This window comes from Temnothorax nylanderi, unplaced genomic scaffold (assembly GCF_030848795.1).
Source record: "Temnothorax nylanderi isolate EJ_2023f unplaced genomic scaffold, tnyl_v1.0 TNYL_tig0037_pilon, whole genome shotgun sequence".
Classification (NCBI taxonomy): domain Eukaryota; kingdom Metazoa; phylum Arthropoda; class Insecta; order Hymenoptera; family Formicidae; genus Temnothorax; species Temnothorax nylanderi.
This window is the reverse complement of record NW_027249099.1, coordinates 994,886-1,021,883: the sequence shown is the minus strand read 5'-3', so window position 1 is coordinate 1,021,883 and position 26,998 is coordinate 994,886. Positions and strand designations below refer to the sequence as shown.

The window sequence follows — 26,998 nt, the reverse complement described above, 5'->3', positions numbered from 1 at the left end:
AAAGAGGGCACCCCTTCCCTCGTCGTCGCGCGGCCTATTCCTTTCCTTTATGTCCTTCCTCATTGCCTCTCTCTTTCTCTCCAATCACATCTCTCTCTCTCTCTCTCTCTCTCTCTCTCTCTCTCTCTCTCTCTCTCTCTCTCTCTCTCTCTCTCTCTCTCTCGTCGACGAACCATACGAGACATAAACGCCGACGAGAATATACGACGAAGCCCACAATAGTGCTGACAATAGATACGTATGTTGACAGGCGAGAGATGACAGAGAATTGCGTGTGACACCGAGAAGTACCGACAGGCGGAAAAGCACTATAGAAGTACAACTAGAAGTTCGACCTGGATGGGGTATCGAGATAGACGGGAGGGTTGGACGGGACGGGGAAGGGTGGTATCCCATTGGGTGACGAACTATTGTTTCCGCGCGAATTCATATACAAAGCGATTTTCCGAAGCGCTTCACTGTGCCGCAAAAATACATTCGGACTTCGTAACCGCGGATGACCGGGTTTTTCGAGAATTATGTAGTTCTCCCTTTTGTTGAATTTTTTTTAAACATTTTTTTTTCTAATACGAGCTACCGTGCTTTTTACATTTTTGCATGCAGACAGAAACTTTACGTGAAAACGTTCGGAAGAGGAACAACTTAAAACGCAATATTTTTATTATATATTTTTTATTGTATTATATTATACATTAAAATGTTCAAATCATAATACACACACGTGCGCAACGTGGTATATGATTCGGACATTTTTTCAGAATATAGCGATTATTTTACATGACCTCCATTCACTATATATAATTCCACATTTTAAAGATTTCTACAGAGATCGCGAAACAAAGGCATACACTGCTGCACATGGAAAATATATTTCTTTTATATAAATATTTTTCTCAAACAAAAGGAGGTTTTTTAATTTTCATGATTACACTGACCTAGTTTCGTTCCTGTCAGTGTAAAAAGTGATCTATATTGCGTTAGATATAAACGGGATAAAAATACACAAATTATTGATCAGCAACAATGCTAAATCTCGTAATAACTGTTTTCGGATTACTCACTTTATTTGGAGATATTAGAGAGAAAAGATATTACGGTGCACAAGTATAATTTATCAAAAAGAATAAAATTACAAATAGATTTCTATCTGGAATTTTGAGACTATTCATAGATTGTCTAAAGCGAGGTTCGGTCCATTTCTCCATGGAATAATTTACGAATAGTTATCGCGGGACACTTTTTCGTTTTGCATCCGTCGAATTCCGGCAATTGCAATCTCGCAACGCGCAACACGGGACACCTAAAAGCGCGCAAAGAAAGAAATAAGCTCTTTACAGTACTTGCTGTGCTCGCTTCTTCGAGCATTCTATCGCGCAATTACTTACTACTGACAGGCAGGTCCAGAAAGAGGTCACCATCACTAGCTAGCGTTGCGCCGTTCTCGTCCTCGCTACCTTCATTTCTCGGCGCCTCTCTCTCTCTCTCTCTCTCTCTCTCTCTCTCTCTCTCTCTCTCTGTCTTTTTTCTCTTTCTCTCTTTTGCTCATTGACTCTCACGGAGCCATGTACATTGCACTTACCAATGCAACTACTCTCCATGCACTCAACAACTTCTCTTCACGCGGCCTATTTTCGCGAAAATACGCGAGTACATCAAAAAAAGTTCACCCGGAGGCACAGAGCCGACAAATTAAAAGGCGAAAGAAAAAAAATACTCGATATTTACTGTACTGACCGTAGGTCGCACAAAATAATAGATTTAGAATACATGAATAGATAAGTAAATGTATTTTCCATATTAATAACCCATTTTATAATAAGAGACATAAAATTTGACGAATCACATTTTATAAGTAATAGTTCGATCTCTGTCGTCTTTGTATATTTTGCAAGAAACGGAATATTTAACAATGTAAAACGGAATATTTAACAATGTAAAACGGAATATTTAGCAGCGCATAGGCAAGGGTCTGTGAAAAAGGAAGTGACGAAAGAATAGAACGTCGAGCGAGGATGAGAGAAGTGAAAAAAATTCTTTTACATAGAAACACGCACTTCTTTTCTCTTCCTCTTTTTCTTTTTTTCTTTCTCTCTCTCTCTTTCTTTCATTTCCCTTCCTCTCTTTATTCCTTTTTCGCTCGCTCCTTTTACTCTCTCATCTACTCGTAATTCCCGGGGAAATAGAGCTCACACATTTCAAGAACGCATTCGTCCCATACGTGCGTGTGTCACGCTTCGTCCGTACGGACGTGCGTGTCTCTCGGATGCACACGCGTGCTCGCCCTCGATGCACTTTGCACGACGGCGCTTCATCGACGACGACGATTCGTGTGAGTTTCGCATGAAGCACGCAACGATGAGAGAGCGTCCTTTTTATCCGATAATTCCCGCGCGTTTCCCGCATTACCCGCATTGCCCTTTCTCATAGAAAATATAGCTCTCCCCCGGCTTTTTCCTCCTTTTTTTCTCCTCTCGTTCCGACGGAAACAAAATCTCGCGGCGAGATATATCTTTGCTCCGCATCGAAACTCCACTTTGGGCTCGCACAGAGCGAGCGCGGCCTTTTGTTCCCGGTAAAATGACGGAGATTTTTGTGTAAATATCCCAACGTGTGTATATACCGCGCTGAAAGCATTCTTCTGTTATCGTCATTTCAACGTGCGTACCTAGTTGCGTTCTGCTCCGTAAATTATAATCGACGTCGTCGGCAATATATCGTATATGCTCGAATAGGACGCAATAAATATCTCGATTATTGCGAAACCGTTTATTACACTGGATATATCGACCTATAATGGACTGGGAAATACAAAGCTGAATATTACTCGCTAATACATCAGAGAGTACATATTTTAAAGAACGATAAACTGGAAAGAATAATAAAAGATTAGAACACAATTTTTTAAGTATATATTTTTATGCAACTCTCAAAAATGCGTTTTTTTAATTCGATTCTGCATCGATAACTGGTAAATTGTCATTTGCACGTGCATTAAGAGTTTAGTTGTGAGCTCATAAACGAATCAGTAAAAATCAGTAAAAATAAAAATGACATTTGCTTTGATCCTCATAAATCAAAACATCGCGCGTTATCAAGATGAGATAAGGAATGCCATGAAATTGCCGAATGCAAGCTGCATTGCGCGCATCGTCACTCGCGAAATCGTGCAATGCGTTCGCTCGTGCATTCGAGGATTCCTACCCGGCTGCGCGCGCGAAATGAATAAGAGCAAAACTAATGATGCGGCGAGAGATTCGGGACAGTAACGGTTCCACCGTCACCGGCACACGCGGCACTGCTGAATAACTGTCAGTGCCGGCGGCGCGAAATGAAGAAAGAGTCTGTGCGACTCGATGAGAACGCGGACTCCCGCGAACTCGTCGCCTCTCGTTTGTCTCTCCTGCATTCGCGATGCAATGGCCGCGATGCTTTTAGCCGGCGAGTGCGAAGAGTGCAAAAAAGTATGCATTTATTTTCTGAAGAAGAATACGGGGCCACGTGATCAATTTAAGTTGAAATCAATTTTTTTCTTAGTTAAAGGCAATGCTTTATTTCGGCCTTTCATTAATTGTAAGTGTCTAAAATTCCTTGTCGTAGTTTTGGTTTCACGCTTTCTTTTTATTATTATGAAACTTTCGTATTTCCAGGATTATTACAAACCTTCTACATCTTTATTGCAGTAATAATCTGGAGAGAATTATTTTATGTGACGTAAAGATAATTTTCTTATTATTTTTTACCATGTCGAAGATCGAGGCTTATGCTTTACTGAAGCTAAGTAATTAGCGTGTTATAAGTGAAGTTTTACGGTGCACTAATACAGCATCTGGTTATTATTATTTATTCATTTATAATAGGCAATGATTATCTTCATCCTAATCGTAACTCTTATAATAAAAAGATATTAGAATTAATCTCGCAAGATTACTACAACATATTCATGCACCTGCTTGTATTTTAACGTAACTCTCCGTTATTCTGTGTGCTCTTACTGAAATCACATCAAGCATTTTACATTTGTCACGAGGGTTTGTGTTTACTTACAACACAATGTGTAAACAGGTGCATCGTTTCACGCACGTTGGAAAAATTTTTTGTTCCACTTGTTGATTCGACTCGCACTCGAGTGTAGGGGGCACATGTTATTTTGAACGGTTGAAGGGTTGTCGTTCGTTTTAATAACCTTGTTACACGGCGTTTACTATCTATGCATGTTAATCGAATTATTTTCATTACCATTCGAAACAAATTGATTGAAAGAGCGACTGCATCGGTGATATTCGCACAGTGTAATATAATCGTTTCTGCTAAAAACTGCTCGATCTCTCACAGTAATTTGAAACGCCCATCGCGTCGTGGTGTTTGATGATCGCGCATATTAATGATCGCGAAATCGTGAAAACGAAGAGCGCTGGGCGTTGTTTACACGTAATTTACATCGACGAATTCGCGATCTTTTTATTGGCGACACACACAATTCAATGGAAAAGCGTCGTAACTATACTATACGTATATAATCGCCGTTTTTTAATTACGTTACAAATTTTTTCGATAATCGATACTTTACGTCGGAAAAACGACGCGTAACTTTTCTCCGTGCTGGGTATCTCTAATTTTTGATATATAACTTCTTGATTAGTAATTTAAATCGACCTCTTCTTTTCGTTGCATACTTTTCCATTCGATCCGGCGACTTTCGGAAAGCCGATTTGGAAAGCCGCTGTGGTTTCTATTCCATTGGTGTAGTGCGGTTTCTCCTTTATTGTATTCATGACGTCACACCAGTCGTTGACTATTCGTAAGCGCCGGAATACGCTTACGTGCGAGGGAAGTGGCATAACAACTCGACATTAAGAGCCGGCAGAGCGGACAGCTAGTCAGTTTTTGACTGACGTGTCCTCCAATTTAGTATTTAACGATAAGGCCACAGAAAGCGTTGCAAAAATGGACTTGGGAAAATCAACGAAGCGAACCGACGCAGAAAAAAGGGGAAATAAAGAAAAAAATCGATTTACATTTTTAAAATTTATATATTCCTCACAGATTACCCGAATGAGGAGAGTCACATTTCACATTTATTTACGCAAATAGCGTCACTATTGGAAATATAAAGAAATGCCATTCTCTCTACTTTTGTTACTGTAAGTGATAAAATGATATAAAAAATTGGAAGTGTATAAATACAGTTTTATTCTGAATAATTTACAAAAGCGCTGAAAAGTTTCGGTATAAGGGTGTTACGTTTCGTACAGACCGTGTGGTGTGACTTATCATTGAATTATTGTACGGATCGATATTGCAGTCAGGTCATCTATTTCTTATTTTAAATTTTCAGAGAATAGTATCGAATACATCATGCATACTATTTTTTTATAGATTGGAGCTAATATCTCATTTCTTTTTATATTTAAGTAATTATTTGTATAGATAATGACATTGAATTGTTCGGATATTACTGAAATCATTGATAATAAAGTTATTACATGAGTTACTACATCAAATTATTCGTATAGAGATATTTTTTTGAATATGTAGATATATAATAGTATCAAATTAATAATATAGAAAATATTATTTCCTATCCATATAGGAATACAAGGAAAAATCCTAATCAAATGTGTAAGAATAAACTCATTGAGCTGCAGTTAGCCGGATGGACCTGGAGTTTAATAGTGTAATAAAAGAAATTTTAATAACGAGTAAATAAAGATTCTTTAATCCGATGCGATCACGTCATAGTTGTCAGGAATGATTGACAGCAGGGAGCTGAGTGCGAGTTCGCCCGAAATCGTCGTTTCGGCTTGACAGGATGCGACAGCCGAGGGAAAGTTCGCTTCACGCGTGTCTGACAAGCGCCCGCTGTTTCCACTGCGAGTTCTCTCGCGCGGCGAGAAGGGAAATCGCGTTTCGCGACAGGCACGGGAAGCAGGCCGCAGGTGTGTGTGTGTGTGTGTGTGTGTGTGTGTGTGTGTGTGTATGTGTGTGTGTGTGTACTGTGTAGAAACGAGAGACGCGACTTACGTCATCGCGTCCCTCGCGGATCGAATATTGGATCGGCGCAGCGCGTTGTTACGACCGGCGAACAAGGCCGGCGAAATAACAGGAAGCCGGCCGGCCGTATCGATATGTGCACACGCGCGGCGCTTGACAGGATATTGACGTACCGTGCTCTCTTTCTCTCTCTCTCTCTCTCTCTCTCTCTCTCTCTCTCTCTCTCTCTCTCTCTCTCTCTCTCTCTCTCTCTCTCTCTCTCTCTCTCTCTCTCTCTCTCTCTCTCTCTCTCTCTCTCTCTCTCTCTCTTTCTCTCTTCTTCTTCTTCTCTTTCTCTTCTGTGCTGAAACCTCCGCTTGGATAGTTGACATTCGCATATTCCGTTCTCGCTCGTGTTCGCGGCCAACGAGGCCAAAATGGAAAAATCGATGCTGTGAACAAGGTCGCGCGTCATCCCCGTAGACCTATAAACCTTTCAAGAAAGAGCCGCAGAGCGGCTCTTTCAATTAAAACTTTTCGTTCTATCAATTAAAATCCCATAGGATGATATTAATATTGAGCATACCTTTCATAATGTTTTTTTTTTAAAGCAAGTATCATGAAGAGTAATAAAAGAATTTTGGAATCGATATATCTTTGACAAATTACAAGCATTGTGATTATTATCGCGCGTGTTTTAATATAATACAGTATAATATCATAATATTGTAATAACAATATTATATTTGATACTAATTTTAGAATTGATTATTGTTTATGCTGATTTTCAACTACAATATCTCTGAATACGATTCTATGATTAGCAAAATGGGGTTTAACCGAAGCTAGAAATGTCTAATTAAACGTTTTAATTTTATCATAAATGATAATTAAGCACTAATAATAATTCTATTTATATTTAATGTATGCGTCTTGTCCAAATATGGCAAACGTCAAAATAAACGGCTAATAAGCGATAAAATGACATCAATTGACATGACATTGCTCATTCGACAATAAACTTTATATAGTTTAATCTTAAAATCTCAAATCTTTAATTTGGTAAATTCAAGAAAGTTAAAAATATATTATAATAAATAAAAATGATAAAAAAATTTGACGTAAATGTTTCAAAAATTCTGTTTTTTTTTATAATAAATCTTCTGCAATTATTATAATTATTGAACAATTTTATTTTTCTCGTGTGAATTCCAAATGAATCAGTTGAAAAGATAATAATTTTTTATTTAGATCTTTTTTCTATTTTAGCCAGTTTATATCGAAGATTGACATTCTTTGCTTTAAAAATATGTGTTATATGTTGTCTCGGTATTTGTTGCTCGGTATAACGGTAAATCTCTTAGGAGATTTTATATCGCGGAGCAAATAATATAAAATTCTATCTTACCCCTTCCTTTTTCCTGTCCAAGTCTCGATATAATAAGCAATAATAAAACGTTTTTAGCGTTTTATTATTGCTGACGCCCGTCGCGATTGATCGCCTAACACGTTTGTTTATTTTTACGCGCCGGCATTTAACCAATTATGTTTATGTTGCGAAATATATTATATACCGCGGATAATTATAATCATATTGTTATACCAATATGTATGTACCACTTATTTAAGAGATAATATTTAATAATTTTTAGATGAGAATATTAAGATTTTATATTACCTTATTTAAACATTTCTATATTATTTATTAATTATTGATTGCGAACATTTTTATTAGAAAACACGTTAGGAAGTAGCAACGATTTTGTTTATTTATCAAAATATGTAATTTTGACAATTACTTTAATTAAAGATAAATTAAATTAGGTCTCTTGTCTTTAATCGAAGATATTTTCTCTAATATTTAGAATTTTTAAGCTATTTCTCCATGCGTAAGCTCTGTTTTCTATTCTTTCTTATTATTACTATAGTTAAATGTCGGGCATCGTCTAACAGACGATGATTAGTGGAACGAAGCCGCCCAGTTCCTAATCTCCGTCTGGAACAAGCACGAGTCTGGTACCACACTGGGAGCTGTCTAGTAGTGGGGACTCGAAAAGGGACAAGGGGGGGGGGCAGAATGACGTTTAGAACTGGAAGGGAGTCTGAGCCGGTGGGGGGAGACCATCCGTCCATGGTCGTAGGAGAAGGTTGTGGTAGGTCGCGACGGCAAAATGGCCGGTCTGGATGGTTACCCGGGAAACCATCTGGGCGGTGCTTGGCGTTCACGAGAGGCGGAGCATGATGGCCTTGGCGGCCATTATGGTCCTCCACTCCGAGAGATATCGCCACCTGGTGAGCGTCCCCCGAAACTAAGGGTTAAAACCAGCCTTGGTACCGGGAATATTGCTATACCACCCCCCCGGGACCGTCTGGGATACGGATGGGCGAGAGATCGCTCTTCGATTCTGGGATAATTCTCGTGCTCTGGAATAGTTCTGGGATCTCTCTGTCATGTGTCGTAAGATAGTTTATTCTGGTCATTCGAAAACTGGTCATTCCATTCGCTCAAGTTTCCTTCCCTAGAGACACGATATACGGCTGATACAAAGATTATCCCGACGGCTTGTATAAACTGTACTTCCGCTTGACTTATTTAACATCGTCAATAAATTTGCGAATAGTTCATATCGCTATACTAGAGAAAGAAAAGATAAGACTCTCCCTGCCGTCACCGATTTCGATCAATAGACTGGATGTATCGATGAATCGCATTAACACACAGTACTACTTCTTTAATTATATAACGCTTTTGGAAAGAATTGATTAAAACTACGAAAATTACTTTCACTCTTTCAAAATAATGAGGACAATTGTTCTGTCATTATCTACTCTGTCCAATCGACAGAATTTTATTGGATTCATATTGGCTATTCTTACTTCTGTCTCTGAAAAAGTAAAAATAAATTACTACATTATAATAATTTACTATAGGTTTTGCTATAAAATAGTAGTCAGAGTTAAATTAAATGTCAAGTCCATATAATATTTATTTAAATAAAACTCTAGCGAAACAACGAAAGTGATAATACGCGTAACAGGATTTACGGTTCTCCAAATTTACATGCTAAAGCGATTCTCGCAATTTTTTAAATCTTTATTAATATTTGCAACACATCTCGGCGTTGCAACGCGAATTCTTGATAAACCGGGGAGAGCTTCGTCGCGCCTTGGATTACGTCATCCGGGCGGCATCCCCGATGCGCGGGTAATCCGGACGCGCGGGACACGGAAATATAGAAGAGAGATTCCTGCGAAAACGGATTACAATTCCTGACATAGCCCCGCCGGTGCCGAATACCCCCGCGATTCGGATTGCATGCCAGCAGCAGCGCCATTAAACGCATCGAGCGAGCGAATGGGCGAGCGAGCGCGAGATTACGTTATTATTAATCATCCGTGTACGTCGTTTACGCGGCGCGTCCCTCGCCTATTATTAACGGCCGTTGCGCCCCGTAGATATTTACTTATTAATTAGCCGATTAACGTTTTGCAATTATGCGCCGTCACGCTCCACTCACGTACCCGGAAATCGCGCCTCGCTCGTACCTCATCTCGCGTTTCTTCTATTAATAACGGCTACGATTTATTATTGATGTCAGCGATGTGTCACGGTACCGTAGTCGGAGTCTGGAAATGGCCAGCCCGCCATTCCCAAACACATCAATTAATTTCCTGCGGTCATACAAATGCAAATTTATACACTACGCGGTTTTTTTCGATCCCGGAAAGATAAGCGGCATCGATCGATGCGTTAATAGATAGTTGTACAATTATTAGATATATTACTGGCGCCGGCAAATTGAGTCATCGCATGTCTCTATTATTACTTGCAGAATATCTTTCTGATCTGTACTTTTTGTTGAATAATTCCATTTCAATGATATTTTATTTTTACGTTCTTGCAAGGCACTTTCTCGTATTTAACTCTTGGCATGTTCTATCTCATGTCTTATATGCGGTATAATTACAACGCACTGCTGATCATGCACGGTATTAGTCAGATACAGAATTGAGTATTTGCGGTCACGCCGCGGCGATTTCTATGAGCGCACTCCGCTCGTAAATGCTGATTTATCAATTAATTGGCTGACGCCCCGTGGCCGCATTGAGTCACGCTCTCCCCTTATGATTACGATGACCCCAGTGCGCCAGACAGGCGAAGGGGTGGTATGTCATACGATATTCCAAGAGAATTTAGAACCGGATACCTCGATGCGAAGTATTAATCTGCAAATATAACGCATACATTCTTGCGCTGATCTGCGAAAATAATCTTTCTCATCGATATCATGCGAACACATTTCGCATATAAAGGCGCCAATATTTTATTTTTCAATTACTAAGTGATCTTAACGTTAACAGAAATTCAGCTTGAAATTTTGATGGTAAATATATACTTTGTGTCGAAATTTGGGGAAAATCGGAAATAGGAGACGTTTATTTAAATTTACGCTACAGTAGGGCGTGCGCTTTCACAGAGGCCACGGAACACGGAATGACTATCCGTCATTTGAATCAGCTCCCCGCGTCCGAATTTCGGTCGCGTTGACAAAGCCTGAGAGTAAACCGAGCGTGCGGATCGTGCTACATTCCGCCTCCTGAACCCCCTCGTTATCCTGACAGTCAGCACTTTCTGCTTCAGGCCAGAGGTTATGAATAATACATATTAATTGCGTTATTCCTATATACCATCTTCTCTCCCTTTGTATAAATATTTACAGCATATTCGAGACAATTTCACCATCGACGCGTCAATTCGTTGCGTGTGTTTCTGAAGGAACGCGAAACAAGAGGCTCGATAAGCGCGCATGAATATCACGATAATAGGCGTTGATAATTAACTGGTGGCTGTTACTGTGGATAGCTGAAAAGGTTCCGCCCCGTGCACCGTTCGCATGATAACCGCTCGTTGAGAACGGTTTAATCCTTAATCCCTCGTGATTCCGTGGAATAAGTAGAACCTGCACAGATTTCACTTCATTATGTAGCATTTGTTTTGGAACAACGGACACATTACAACTTAAAAAATGACTATGTAGAGAATTATTTTCGTAATGCTGTTTAATTGAAAGGATTATTTGCGAAATGTTTTTTGTACCAAATTTCTCACAGAAATATGCTTGGATATTATATATCAGAGCACGAAAATATTATTAAAATGTTATTATTAATTATTATAACTAGAAAAAAAGATATATGTATATAGATACACCTATTTATTTCAACATTATATTATCAATTTGTATTGTCAGCTCACTTTCGTTAAGTGCTAAAATATAGAGGCTTTGTCTCTCGACCAGTTGCTTTAATATATTACATTTGCACTTAATATAAGCGTTCGATCATATGCTTGCAGATCCTCGTAGAGTACGACGACGTAGAGTGGCAAAGGAGGGAGTGGCTGTCACCACATAGGGATGCCGTATTCTCCTTCTTTCTCATCGAACGAGGTCTCTACTGGGCCGAACGACCTGACCCCAGGCACGCCAGTCTCATCCCCATCGATCATCACAATCACGCGAACAATAACCACCATCAGCACCGCATTAACGGGAAACCGCTCAGGAGCGCCACGGCGGTCGCCGACACCGTTGCTTGGCCAGCTCTCGTAAGTATAAATAAACTGTATCTATTGTTTTATGAACGTTGTTACGAATTCTTGGATGACCTTGCTTCGTTTTTTCTCAACGAAAGAAAAACATACATCGAGGCATTGATCAATTTTACCATCATTTAATATTTTACTTTACGAATTAAATTGCAAGGAGATATCAAATTCTAAAAGGAGAATTAAAATTGAATATTACAAATAAAGAGAGACTTCTCTTCTTAAATCTTCGTTAAAAATGACTTCGAAAGCGAAAGACAAGTTCTTTTTCTTTTACACGTATTACAAATGACAGAACTTTCTTGACTCGTTCAGAAATGTAGATTAGAAAAATTATATGATATTGTCGAGAATTGTATTTTTATCAGAATTGTTTTTATCAAACATCATGCGATACACGCATAATACAATATTCACGCATGAAATTCCGGCAATAATCTGTCACGTGTGATTTCCTTCGAATTATACAGGAAAGCCATCACGATTTACCATTTTTAATGCATATCTCTCATATTTTAACGATGATAATTGAGGAATGCTCGCGAACCTATTCGAATATTAATCAGTTCGTGGTTAATTAATGAAATACTCAATTCTTCATTTCTGTTGAATAAATTTTATAATCGACACAATTCGACCGCTACAAAACAGACTGCCGCATGTTCCATTGGCTCGGCGCTCTTTTTCTCATTAAAATTTTAATGCTTCAATTGAGTGAGCTTAATTATTTTGCGAAGACTCAACGACGCAAAAATAATTACATCTCTATAATTTAAAATTTTTGCCTTCTCTATACGGTCTTTATAAAGGAATTCTAGCAGAATGCAACGTTGTATAAATATCACCAAAATATCATTACCGTGACTGTTAATATTTATTTCTATTTCTTTTAAATAGTAGTTAATTTTGCTTGAAAATATGGTGGCGTATGAGGTCAAAATTATTAACTATATTCTTTTATAAAATATAAATGTTTGTTTTTTTTTAAATAAATCTCTTTTATTTATATGTTATTTATATCATAAGCTAATTCTATTTTCATCAAATAATTAATCTCGGTTGGGATTTTTAATTAATTTGTCAGCCAAAATCCACACCACTTTATATAAAATTAAAATATAATCTTCTCATTAAATAAATGAATTAAATATCTGTATTTTTTTAATGTTTTGGTGCAAATTTTGTCATTATATTATCTTTTGTGATGATATTCAGCTTTTTTTGACGTTTTGATGTAAATTGGATTATATAGCTAAATACAGCATGCACACGTTGAATGATAGAAATATGCTGCTTGGACGGGTTGAACTAAAATATTATTCTATGCGGAATAGTACATATAATCGAAAATCTCATGTTTGTTTCTAGACTTTCTATCCTCTCGTGGCACGCGCCGAGTTGCACGAGGACGCCATGCCGATCGAGTTTATGCAAGATCGCAAACTGGACTTCGTCGACTATTCGAAGTTAAAGCCGTTCACTGTAAGTATATCACATATCTCAATTGTTTCGATTGTTTAAGATTAACCACTTGATATACTGTAACGCTATGCATAATATAACGAATAATTGTTTAATTATCTTTGTGATTCAACATAAAGTGATAATTTATATTTGCAAACAAATACTAATGTAGCGTTAATGTTTAATTATTAATTATCATACAGCTTTAAATCAATTTCTTGAAATTTTCTGCAACAGATTTATTACTTTTATCAATTTTAATTTTTTTTCATGTTAATGTCAATTTTCATATTAATTTATAATTTTCATATTAATCTTACAATTAGACGGTCATTATGCATAGTTAATACGGCATTAAGATATTTAATCTTTTCAACTCCTTGAGACACATGACAGTTAAACGTGCGACGAAGATAGCGTTTTCGTTTAGTATAGAAAGAATTTATGATCCGAAAGTAAGTATTCTTTAATTACCCGTATCGCGCGTGTGCTTACTTTCATGTAGAACGCGAGGAAACGTAAAAAGTATAAAACTTGCGCGGGCGACGAGAGACACGGTGACAATTTCCGCTGACCAAGGTACATTGACGCAATCCGTTATCTCGTTTCCCTCCTAATTTCCTCGCCGCCATGGCGTTCTGCACATTTCACGCGCGAGATGCGATAGAGTATTCCGAAAACGATTAAGAGCCCGCGAGCCGGGCGAGTTTGGTCGGCGAACGTGGTATAGCGCGTTGCAGCGGCCACTTCCGCTTTACGACTGGAAACTTACTTCGTTAGGGGCCTCGCTGGGAACTTAGTTAGGGAACAAGTTCCGGCGCCATTGGCGCATCCGACACTCCTCCGGGGGGCAACGGATGCGAATGCGAGACCGCGCGTCTCTTCCCCTCCCGCGAGTCGTACCGCTGCTGTAAGTAATCTTTCACGGAGGCTCGTTGTCCAACTTCTCGTAAGAGCTACGCGGAAGAGTTAACCGAACTTGCCCTGCTGGAAGGAGCAGCCGAGCTTTGACTCAAGTTTCCCGTTTCACTTTCGCGTATGTGAAGGAGTTATGTTCGCGAGCGTGGCAGAACTTTTCGCGAGATATTTCTCTCTGAACTGGAAATTTTATTATTTCGCGATGACAAATATAATTGGAAAAATTTATTAAAGGGAAGATATAAGTTTGAATTATTTAAGACAAACGTGTGTGTGTGTGTGTGTGTGTGTGTGTGTGTGTGTGTGTGTGCGCAAAATGAACAAGTTTTTACATGTAAAACTTTCTGCAAAGTAATTTAAAACTATTAATACTGTTTACAATCGTTTAAATTTATTTGTTAATATGTCGCCATTGCAACAGCAACAGAAATTTTTAAATTGTATTTTATTTTTTTGTATAACTGGATACTGTTTTTTATTATTTTATTTATTTTATTATCGTGAATATTCCACTAAACTTTACGAACTAATTATCAAAGTGCTAAGTAATGCGTTTACCTGATGTTTCTTAATCCGTTCATTTCCTATCGTAATACATTAGTACAATTAATCGACCATTCATTAAAACACAAGAGATAAAATCGCTCAAATTTCACTACACGAACGTACGATTAGCAAACTCCCCCCTTGCCCGATATTAACCTTTGACCTTCGATTAATCGACTTTCCATCGGATATCAGTTTGAGACAGTTGTAATGAATGAGCATGCAGAAACTTCCACGGTTTCATCAGGGAAGCTCCGAGATAGGGAAACACTCGACCGAGATAAATCGATCAGCCCGATCCCTCTTCGCGAGGGTGAAAGAACAGTGCGTGCGTACGTTTTTGTGTGTGTACGTATGTGTGTGTGTTTGGTGGGTGTGCGTGCGGCCACTTCGGAAGTTGCCGCACTTCTGTTAGGGTAGGAAGAGTTGAGCGAGGTGGAATTGTTTCCAAGTAATTAAACTACCGGGAAACTTTTACCGTTAAAACTTTTTCCCGCTTCGGCGGCGGTATACGAGGCCGTAAGTCGTTTACATGCGGCGAGAACTTTCAGTCCGGCGCGCCGCGGCGGTCAGGTTCAGGTGTGTCTTACCTTTCAGATCCGCCCTTTATCCTACCGCGTGCGACTTAGTCCATTTCAAATAAGACGTATTACCTTCGTGACCTGTGCACTAAGGATGCTTTGAGAAATCCCGGTACTTTATAGCAGACAAGTTTCTTTATTTCGCTTGACATTTATAATCGAGTTTAGCATCTTAAATCGAGGTAATGTATCACGACGTCGACATTTATAATAAACTTAAAACAATTCCATTTTTAATCTGAAATTTCGTGCGATCTGTTTCGACAAACTGGCTCGCGAAGCCATCAGTATCACTCCGAATTCTTTCTGTGACAATATAAATCGGTCCTCGCTTGAACAACAAATCTTTTTCGAGCAGCTATAGATCTTTACTTTTAGTTGTGGACCGGTGCACTCGCGGCTCGTCGAGAAAAGGAGAAAGTCGGCGGTTAAGTGCATGCTGAAAAAAAAGAAATACAAAAGGAACGAAGAAACGGCCGCGGCGCGAGGGGCCAAATTCGTCCGGGGGGCAAAGTTGCGCGCGAGTCTGCTGACCCTGAACTATAAATGCAACGAGTTCTTTCTCCCCGCTGCGTCGCATACCTAACATGCGTGCACTTGCGCGCGACGTCGCTCGGAGACGTCGCACTCGCTTTGCTCTCGTTGCCGTGGGTGTCATAAACGAACGCAACCGCAACTTCTCACCTCGCGAGTATTAAACTTTTATATAAGTATGCATCGAAAGTATTAATAGTATGTATCATTTTATAAAATAATTAAAATTATCTCAGAGAAAAATAAATTTTACGTCATCGGGGTTTAAGAGTAGCGGATTTAGAATAGACTAAGAAAAGACTCTAAGTCCTTTGTAGAAAGTGAAATAAATCAGACAAAAGGTGTATACATGTAACATGATCCAACGAAAAGAAATAGGAAATCTTCATCAGTGGATTTCAGAGCTGCAATCATCTAACTTGTTGAGAAAAGGTCGTCCCGCACGCATGCGGCCGTTTCTGCTTGCTGCCGGCGACGTCGCCTGTTAGTTTGACGATTCGCATCGGTAACGCGCGTGCACGATCGTCAGAACGTTGGAAAGCGGCCAAGACGAGGCGCCAACATATTCCCGTTCTATCTAACGGTCCTTGGCCAAGTGCGACGATGCTGCGTTATACCCTCGACCTCCCTTCACGCGATCCTCGCGAGAAGTAAGAACTCCGGAACCCTGTCTGAAAGGTGCTCACTACGAAGAGAAACATGTTATTCCTCTTACCTTGGAGATCCTATTCATTTAAACGCACAAGAACGATCATTCCAGATTTATTATATTTATAATAAATATCATAATTTTAATATAAAATCATTTAATATAATTATAAAATTATTACAATTATATTATTAAAATTATGATAATTTATTATATTTATAATAAATTATCAACTTTGTTTAGAATTTTCGAGATATCGAATTTGAACCCAAAGATTTGTTATTGAAATATTCAGGCATTTTATCAGTCATGCCAAAGGCTTGATACTTCGAAGGTTAACTTTTTACAAACTGAAATTACATATATCCATGTAATACCTAATTACGAAATAGCTCCGTTTATAATTATAAACGGAATAAAACGGATATTCATTTAAATGATATAATCTATCTGCTGTGTGTGTGCATCGATCATCGGCAAAGTTTAAATACGAAACGATTAGTAATAAGTATAAGTATCGCAGCAGTAAGATGAGTGACGGAGTCGCTATATCGAGAAATATCGGAGTTGATGTGTTCATTATTGAGTCAATTTTCGAGTAGGTACAGACGCCGGTGAAAAAAGTAATTGCACGCGAGTAATTTTATTGCGCACAAATGGTACACGAGCATCTGTCTGTGCCTTCAATTTAAACTTTACGACAGTCACCTGCCTATAGTCACTTTATCTGCCGGCGCTTTGGTCCCGTGATTGTACCGGTGAACGCATCGCGATTAATGGCGGACGCGTTCTTAATTAAGGAACTCCTTAATTAATTAGCTGCCGCGTGGCAACTGCTAACGAGTACCCGCGGCGCGTGATAGGACGATAACAGTCGACACCGGTCGGCATGAGCCGTGATTTTCCAACCGATAATTTTCATTCCGAGAGGTATTCGCGCTTGATAATTGGGGAATTTATTCGAAAAGAAGTACACGAACAAATTTGATCAATACTAAAATCTAAGATTTAAAAGAACATATTTTGAAATATGCAGTAGTATTACGCGAAAACATAAACCTCTGAGGATAATTTACAAGTAGAAAACACGATATACACCATAGATAATACATTATACAATTAACATATTTTATATTTTTGTATTTTTCTGGGAATTAAATTACATAATATATAATAATGTGCAATCTGCATTTCAGAAATATTGTATATAAATGTATATAAATATATTGTCAACGATCGAGAGCTTTTATTAAATTAATATTTTATAACATTAATTGATTTTCATTAACGTGTGATTGTGGAGACAGGAGTATTTCAATAATTATTATTTTCTCTAATATTTATACACTTTTCTGTTTCTAGCAATGTGTGTATGTGTGTATATATGTAAAAAATAATTGATGAGGTGAAAATTGAGTTTTCAAGAAATGAGGCCGGTCATAAAATCTTCTGACTTGAACAAAATAAATATTTCTGGATTTGAAATAAAATGAAAATAGATATATCACATAATAAGCTTCAAAATTTATCATGAGAAGGACAATGCCCGTTTCGTCGGTATGCTAATTCAGCTCAAGAACTTCGTAGGAAGGGAAAATATATAGAAGATACACGTGGACGAAATTTCGTTTGAAAATTGCATCGCGATAGCGAAGAAGAAAAAACGGCGAGAATATGATCGGAGATATAGGATTTGGTTGGCGTTCTTTGAACGAGAAAAAACCTCGGGAAACGGTCTCGGAGCAAGCGATTCATAACGTGGGGTCGTAATCCATAAATAAGGAACGCTTCGGTGTCTCTCAGTCCCCCGTGCCGAATGACATCCCTGAATCGAATTATCGTGCGTACGAATAATTCAACGACCGACAGATAATCTCGTTGACCCCGAGACCGATCCCGGTCGTTCATTTCCACATTATAATTGGTGCACGATGTGTCCAGACGGGCGCTATTTCTCGTCTCGATATCGACATTTAACGACAGTAACGGCTCGACGAACGAAAAATACGTTTCGCGAACCGTTCACGACGATCTTCGCACCGATGCCATATGTTGCGCGAAATCCTCTATCGATTGTACCCCGCGGTAAACGGGTCTTCTCCTGAGTGCGCGGAGAACGATTTTACAATGGTTACAAACAACGAGAATGACGGTTGATAGTTATTTGCAAGCACTTTTGTTTATGATGGACGAGAAGATCGCGAGAACTTATGCTACGTACACGCGCGCACACATATAAAAGCGTATACATAGATCTCGCACGAAAAGATAATTTAGACGATAATTTAAGGATGAGGGATACTGGACATTGCATTTATCTAAACACGTTGCATGTTACACGTCTAGGAAAGTTCTTATCTAAATAAATATCTCGCTTGACTTTCGCGAAAATATAATCGTTGAGACAGGAGCGCTTTAATCATATAGTATTTTCCTCATAATGCTTTACGTATTTTTCTATTTCTGGGCATGAAAAATGGTAATTAGGAGTAAAACGGATTAGTATAAAAACGGATAATCTTTAACGAATGAAGACCGAAATTTTCTAGTCTAAAATCCTTGACATTTTTGCAATACGTCAGTAATGAGATTAAGCATTGAAAAAGTGATATATTTTTAATCAGTGCTTTTTGTTATTCTCTCTATAAAAATTTCCATGAAATGTGAAGACGTTGAGAAAAATAATAAAACTGACGTAATTTTAATTATATTACTTAGCAGTCTGCAAAGTTCACCCTGCACTTTGCATATTAACGATAGGAATACCAATTTGCAGAATACATCGAGTTCGAGATGTACGTCATATTTACAGTTCTAGAAAAGTAATTATTACTCGCGTAATTACGCAGTTCCCTTCGATTGCGCAAGGTTGCTTTTCCATCTCTCAAGCATTTATTTCGTTCGATTCACTCGCGTAATAAAGACTCCAGGAATAACCGGGAAAAAGTTGGGAAAATATACGCAAACCATAGCGGACATAAGATAATAACAGTTGGCAACAAAAGTTAAGTTTATACCATTAAATCTGGTCGAATCGTAATGCCTCCTCTCGCTTGGTCGCGGTTATCCGCCTTTTTTTAATCTACAGACTGATCGATAAATATAGGGGCGATTGCCCGTCATCGAAAATATGACGGACTTCTGTCAACAAATTAATTTTTTTGTTAATATGATAACCACTATATTTCTTCATCAGCTTGTTGATTAAGTAACAAATTAAAATCTTAAAATTGACTTGAAATCAAAGAGAAGAACAAGTCTATCGAGGAAAGGAAGCGCGATTGGTCCCGCACTGAAACTCCATGCAAAGCATCGTGAATCGCGTTCACGACGAGCACTGTGCAGACATTAAGTGCTCTCGTGCTTCGGTAATAACGCTCTAATTGCCGTTGTATTACTACCATTAACGCGCTTCGCGCCGTCACGCTGTGCGCAACGATTGCATAACGCATGTCTGACGTAACGGCGTAGCGATGACGTAATGTAAATGCGAACGCGAGCGGTGTGCTCGCTCGAGCGCGTAGTCGTCATCGGGGAAAAAAGAAGTTATCGCAAAACAAGGCGAAAATTGACATTATCCCTCCCTCTTTGAATCTACATAATATCCTCAAGAGAGTTCCCGTTGTTACGAATTATATTATTTTTAAATGTACTCTTCAACAAGGGGCCACTTTGGATCGGTGGCAAAAATGATGAAATACAAACTTATGTAACTTTGCGAGAAATACCTCGTAATTGCACCATTTCCAAAAAAATGTTTTAAAGTCTAAGCACCTTGCTTTCAAAGTTTGTCGAACTCTCTTTTCGGCGATTTTCTCCTGCTTGAAAATAGCATCATTTTTAAATCAACCGTACAAAATTGATAAGAATAATACTTTAATTTTGAGATTATGCATAGATTTGAGTTACATAAATCGGAAAATTAGTTTTAATCTAAAAATGGAATATTTTTGTCAACATCGTACGGTCGACTTGGAAATGATGTCACTTAAAAGTTGTAGTCACTCATTTGCACGTCATATAAAGTTCAGTTTGTTAATATGTAGTACGGGCTACAAAACAAATTATGTATTAATTACAGTTCTTCGACTATTTATAACCCGAGAAGCCAGACAGTGATGTAATTAACGTTTTTCAATGCCACATTTTGATTGGCGCTCTAATGCGTTAGAAATTATCGAGACATCCAATTATAGATTCGATAACAAAAGGATATTAAATATTCCGATGCTAATTTCTGTTTCATCAGATCTAATTTCTCGACAGACGCCACTTTTACGAGTGTGAATAAAACGTTCTGCTATATCGATTATTGGGGTTGCATATATATGATAATATGCTACTTTTGTGTTCCCCTTAATCAGATTTGATATTCCAAGTTTCAACATACCTATTGTTTTTGTGACTGTTTAGCTTTTTATTCTCGTCACGCTATAATTGTATTAATACGTGAGATAAAAACAAAGTCAACGAACAAGATAGAATGCGCATCAGCTTCTATACTTATAATTAGACACATAATGGCACATTACGCGTATTCAAGTATTTCGCCTTATATTTTTATAAAATAAAATAATTAAAGTTTTATTCATATCGCACTTATCAATTATATTTGAAAATTATAAGTAAAATACACAATAAAGCGTAGTACGAATCGCAGTCTGTTTTTTTTTAGACGGGGGAACAAAATCTCGTGCGCTCAGGTTTCCGTAAAGTTTTTATTCTCTTTGTTATCTCTTATCAAATTGTGAGAGTTCTTCCTCCTTCGTTATTTTTCCTTCCAAAATCGCGGACAGCTTCTCGAGCAGAGAAGAATAGTCCGCTCTTCTTAATCAAGTTCCACGGACGAAGCTTTAACCTCAGTCTTTTTTGCTTGTCTTTGCAGCAGGACTGGGAGCTGACTAAGGGCGCGATGCCCTGGGGAAACGCCGTTAGGAGATGGGCCGAGATGCAGGACGGTCAGAGGATCCTGCTGACTACGCCCAGCGTTCTGGTCGGCTTCAGAGTCGAAGTTTATCGGGCGGAAGGCACCACACAATGGTACACAGCCGTGATCGTCGGTTACAACGAGTCCACCAAGGTAAGTCCGGCCAGATAATAAATATTACAGGGACGTGTTATCAGTAGATTGGAAATATCCTGCAGCAATTTTTGGGGGTCTCTTACTCTGTGATCGTTTGACCTATAACAGTTTGATTTTAAATTCGTCAACGTTTTTATCAAGATTTAATACTTCATACAAGTTATATATGAATTGATATTTAAGGAAAGTGATTTACAGTGTGACAAATGTCACTTAAACAAATCGAAAATTACAGATTGTTGTTTAGCCAATGTAATCTCATTATTTTAACGACATAAATTTGGTTCCATTTTGGTGAAATCGAATGAAATTACAAGAAAGGAAATTAAATTTTATTCGATATTATTCTCGAGTTAGAGCGCAGGGGATTTCAAAATTAATCTGAATTAATTTATTTCCAAATTAATAATAAGCCAAGATTAAAAAGAAAACAGTTTCAATTTTAATGACAGCTCTGCAAGAAGACACATTCGTTAATTATTAAGCAAACAGTCATTATTAGAATTATATCGCCCTGAACATTTACTAATTGTAAGTTTATTTCAGTGAACTTCTAAATTTTATATATCTGCAAAGTGGAAAATTATAGGGCATTTAATCATATATTTATATATAATATATGTATAGAGTAATTTAAATTATATATATAAGACATTTAATATTTTTGGAAATATAGATAATTGGTTATTTATATTTTATCAACCCTTGTTGCACTATTATAGATATATCTATAGTTTTTATTTTTATTTCTCAATATTTATTTTATTGATTAAATACTTTTTGAAGGTAATTTTGGCATACAGTTTTTTTCATCATTTTTAGTATTTTAAAATATATTATACGACGAAGCTGTAGTGCTGATTTGTCATAACACTATAGAAAGTATAACGTATCTCAAAGTAACTTAAACGAGCCAATTTTCTTTCTTTGGCCGATATTTCCAGCGTTTTTTTGTCGTTAAACATCCTAAGGTAGAGAAACGAACGACAGACTCGCGAAAGTAATCCTCCTCGTCTTGTCTCTCGGCGAGAAAGCTTCCGATAATTTATCCTGACACTGGCGCGGCATTCCTATTGGAAAACTAAATCCCTGAAATAGTCCGCGACGAGAAAACGTTCCGGAAAAGGCGCGGAGATCGAAAGGCGAAGAAATATAAAATATCGGTTGGGTTGTCTGAGGGAGCTTTTGTCGCTAGCGCGCTTTTTCTTTTCTGTCTCTTTATTCCCTTCGTATATACGTCTGTTTCGAATATTTCTCGAAAGTACCGGCGGAATCGAATCGATTGCCTGTTGAAGTTTATTCGAATATTCCTCGTTCTAACGTTCTCTCTCAAAGACTTTAACGAAATATCGCGAGGCGATGACGAATAGCATCAAAATGTATGAGAGACATTGTTTTCCATTTTGTAAAAAGAATTAATATGAATTAATATGAAATCGCGAGATTTATTTCATCCTTATACATGTATCGAGTAAATGTTTTTACCCCGTCGATGTTTTAACTTTAAATAAATGAAAATAAAGAGACATATCTTTTTTAATTATTATCAATCATATTGTAGTCGTATCTTGTCAACGTTGAAGTCTCAGTCGGATCTTTCACATGGCAGAGTCTGAATTTTCCACGAACTTAAGAAAATTTCTATTTTTAACGATGGTTGAAGTGTCGATATTGTCAATAAGAGAGGCGATAAAAACTGAATTGCACCGGAAATTGCATCGACAGAAATCTACACATACTGCATCGCAATCAGCTCGCGTGCAGTCTCGCTACCAGCAGACGACTCTGTCTCGCCGCTGATCAGTTAACCGTATTGACAAGGAGAGGCGTTGATCGTGACGGTTCTTAACGAGATGCCAGACCATCGATCGGCCGATCTCTGACCCGCGAATTGGCAGATAAACGCTCCGCGGCGAGTCACGAAATTTCTCAGAAGAATCGAAATCGATTAACATCCATTATGCAATAAATTTTTCAACTGCGAATAAAATCGTCCGTAAAGACTCGAGATCGATGAACCTGGGAAATAATTGAGCATCTCGACCTGTATCACTATCATTAGCAGCTATTTATGACGATCCGACGAGTTAATGGCGAAGAATATGAACGCAAAGAGAGAGGAAGAGAAGAGTGTACAGATAATAGAATAGTGTTTTTGCTTGAGATTGTATTTATCATTGACGCGGGAAAATTAATATTAAAAGAGTTTTATAAATCTACCCGGGATTATATTTAGAAGTTTTAATACTGCTTTTTTTAATGACCTGATTATTTCTTAATTATCTTTTCAGGATTTGACTGTCACCGATGACACGGTCCTCGAAGATCATAACGAGGATCCCACATTAGTACAAATGCGGCTGATTGGCGACGGAGGTGAGGAACATTAGCACGAGATAAAACGTATATGTTTAATTAATAGCGCAGCAATTAAATTTATATCGAAAAATTTCCAATAAAGTTTTACATGAGAGCAGTGATGTAACATTACTGTTTTTAAAAAATGCTGTTTAAAAAACTAAAAACGTATTAAATAGTTTATTAAATATTATTTATAATATCGTATCTTCGGATGCTATTCAATATTGTCTAATATGAAATTATCGCTACGCAAATACCGATATATCTTCATTTTTCTAAATTGTATTAATATATATAATATTTGTAAGTAATATCGTCGGATAAGTGGAATTGTGAAACGTAGTGAGAATGTGTTTTCGCTTTTTTTCTTATGCAGTCGTCGAGAGCATCATGAGGGGCGAGGTCGTCGGCATGACACCAAGGAGGTCGAGGTCATCGACTGCTCTGACGCACGCGCTCGTTGTGGTGAGTGAAATCCAATTTCGTTCTATTATTAAACGTTCTGCATAGTTTACGATCAGCAAGTATCGTAAACAGTAGGTGTATGGACGCGCCTTTATATTTCGCATATAGTACCTCATGTACATAATGTATTTAAGTCATCATAATGAGGTTGACTTAATCCATGTTTCCTGGGCAACCTATTTTTCACGTTATTTATATAAAATTATTATTATGGCCGCACTTTGTGTTTCCGCACATTTGATGATGTACAAAATTTTTTAATTCATACAAATTTACTTAACTTACTTTAGAAAAAGTTTAATTTAAAATCGTTTATAAATTTTTTTTTATACACCGGTAACGGTATAAAGAAAAGAGAAAAATCCCTCGCGTAATAATGTCACACACACAATAATTTACTTCGATAAGTAAAGCGCATTTACTCGAGTTTCAAAACCTTTCAAATTTTTCTTTTCAATTTCATTCTCTGGAACGTGCTTTTTAATAGTGGCGAGAGTAGTTTAGATTGGCGCATTGGTCTAAACGCTTCAAAAAAGAGGGAAACGAAGAGATGTTTGCGCTAACGCATGCACTTTACGACGTCCGGTATTTATCGCGGCGCCGCTGAGCTGGCGCTAATCTAAATTTCTGCAACGCCGCGGTAACTAGTAGACGATGTTTTGCAAGGCATTTATCGGCGAAATAATTCGCGCGACCGAGAGTCACGAATTAAGGCGCGATAATCTCGCGCGGAGGCAAACATCTTCCTCGCGCGTGACGATAGCGCTTGCGGCCGTCACATGGTAACCCGTAATTGGAATCGAGTCGATGTGCCGTTCCGAAAGGAAACCGCCGTCGGTAATCGCGTCGTTGTATGCTTTCGCAACGCATACCTCATCGTATTTGCTCGCGATGCACGTTGTTGACGTGTGAATGCTCGAGACAGGCGCATTCTGATCACTTACTTTCGTCGCGGTTGCCAGATTTCTTGTATACACGGAGATTCAATTGGCGAGATAAAAGATTTGCCGCGATTTAGATCGTGATTTAGATCGCGATTTAGAAACGCGATACATTCAACCAGACGTTTTTATTAAATTTTCACACGTTTAATTTATCGATATTGGTGGGATGTATGCTCGCGAGAGTACCGTTATCGTTGTCTCGGAGCCGTTATCAGCGCGGTTATTGTGTTACCTGAGCTTATAGATAAGCGGCGGTACGGAAAATAGGACATCGATTATCGATTGCGCAGATATCTTAAACGAAACTCAGTGACATTACGTCGATGTTATATATCAGGCGCCAAGATAACAATTGCCCTGATATTTCTATCATAAAATATAATTGAAGATTTGCGGTGTCTTATACATTTCACAATTGGCTGTATAATGGGTGTATAATTGACTTATAAATATGGAAGAAAACTGTTTGGAAGCACTTTGAGACTCAAAAATTTCTGTTTATTAAAATTTATTACATAAAAATATGTTCAAAAAGCATCGAACGTATCTTTACGATGATTTCATATTATATCTCCTTGGAAATGTTTTTATTCTAAGAACAAATGAAGAGAGTACCATGCATTAGTAATTAATTTCACTTATTAGTAATTAATTAATTAATTTTAATATTAAAATTGTATAAGTAGTCTCTGTCCTTTTAGTAACTTATATAAAATACAGATGAATACATCAAAATACAATGGAAAGTATCGAGGAAACTATTGCCAGGTCTCGCGTCTGGATTTTCGATGTACAAAGTGATGCCTACGCGTACCGAGCGTTTCCCTTTAATGCAGGAAATCAATAGAGTCGAGCTTGCAGCACCCTCGGGCTTTCAGGAATCGGGAAGCCCGGAATAGAGTCCGTTGCTACCTTAGCGGCCGACTTCCGTTCGTCGTGTACGCGAATGCCCCACCTTCCTATTCCTCTCTCCCTCCCTCCCTCCCCCCTCTTTCTCTCTCACTCTCTTTGTCTCTTTCTCTCTCTCCTCCCTTTGTCTCTTCTGTCTCTCCCATCGCTCGATTTTCCGTCCAGGCGGCAATCGAGGGCATAGTTGTCGTGCTTGCGTGCCCGCGCCATGAATTACTCGGGAGAGACGTGCACCTCCGATTCTAGATAACGGCGATGGTCGAACTAGACGGTGATAGAACCGGATATCAGGTCGCGGTGGTGATACAGAGTGCCACGATATATATCCACGATCGAAATTAGATTTGTTTTTGAATCTCTATTCTCATTTCATTGATTAAGATTTTAATCAGCCTTACTCTTCCGCGATCCTTCGATGATATTTCGCGGATACTATATCGGACGCCGCGATTTATTATTCTCCACAAATAACGGCTCTTTCGCTACAGAGCTTAATTAATACGGACAGCGAGTATTTTGCCCTTTTCATAAATGCAAATCAGACGCCGATTCGGCATTGTTCTCCGGGATCAGTGAGTGCTATTCCACGGTTTATGTTGTCAAATTTGTCGACATAAATCTCGCGATTTATCACCTCGACGGTTGGATCTGCTACCTCTGCTACATACGACGACAGGGACGCGACGAGAATAACGGCGATCGTAATTGCATATTCTGCCTGGAATCGCGTGCTGCGTTGACATGAAATCGTTATTAACTGTCTCGGAGATACAATTAAGCGCCGCAGGCGTCGTCTTTTTCCGATTCCGACATGGGGTGCTCGTACATTCTGAAATACATCGTTACGATCTCATGCAAAAATAACCGACACCACTTGAATGTCATATTTGTATCGATTCACTCTTCGCGTAGTATATTTCAAGAAAGATACTTTTACCTAAATACATACAGACGTCCATCAAATCG

At 38.2% G+C, this 26,998-nt stretch overlaps 1 protein-coding gene across 3 annotated transcripts in view; it reads left to right on the top strand.

The window, feature by feature from the left end:
- The window catches only part of Kdm3 (Lysine demethylase 3), a 275,903-nt gene that overhangs the window by 35,358 nt on the left and 213,547 nt on the right, over nt 1-26,998 (top strand). For all 3 annotated transcript variants that reach the window (XM_071703885.1, XM_071703884.1, XM_071703883.1), the window contains exons 2-6: nt 11,327-11,578; nt 12,947-13,060; nt 21,156-21,350; nt 23,645-23,729; nt 24,091-24,179. In XM_071703885.1, coding sequence (XP_071559986.1) covers nt 11,327-11,578; nt 12,947-13,060; nt 21,156-21,350; nt 23,645-23,729; nt 24,091-24,179 — 735 coding nt within the window. The remainder of the gene's footprint in view (nt 1-11,326; nt 11,579-12,946; nt 13,061-21,155; nt 21,351-23,644; nt 23,730-24,090; nt 24,180-26,998) is intronic.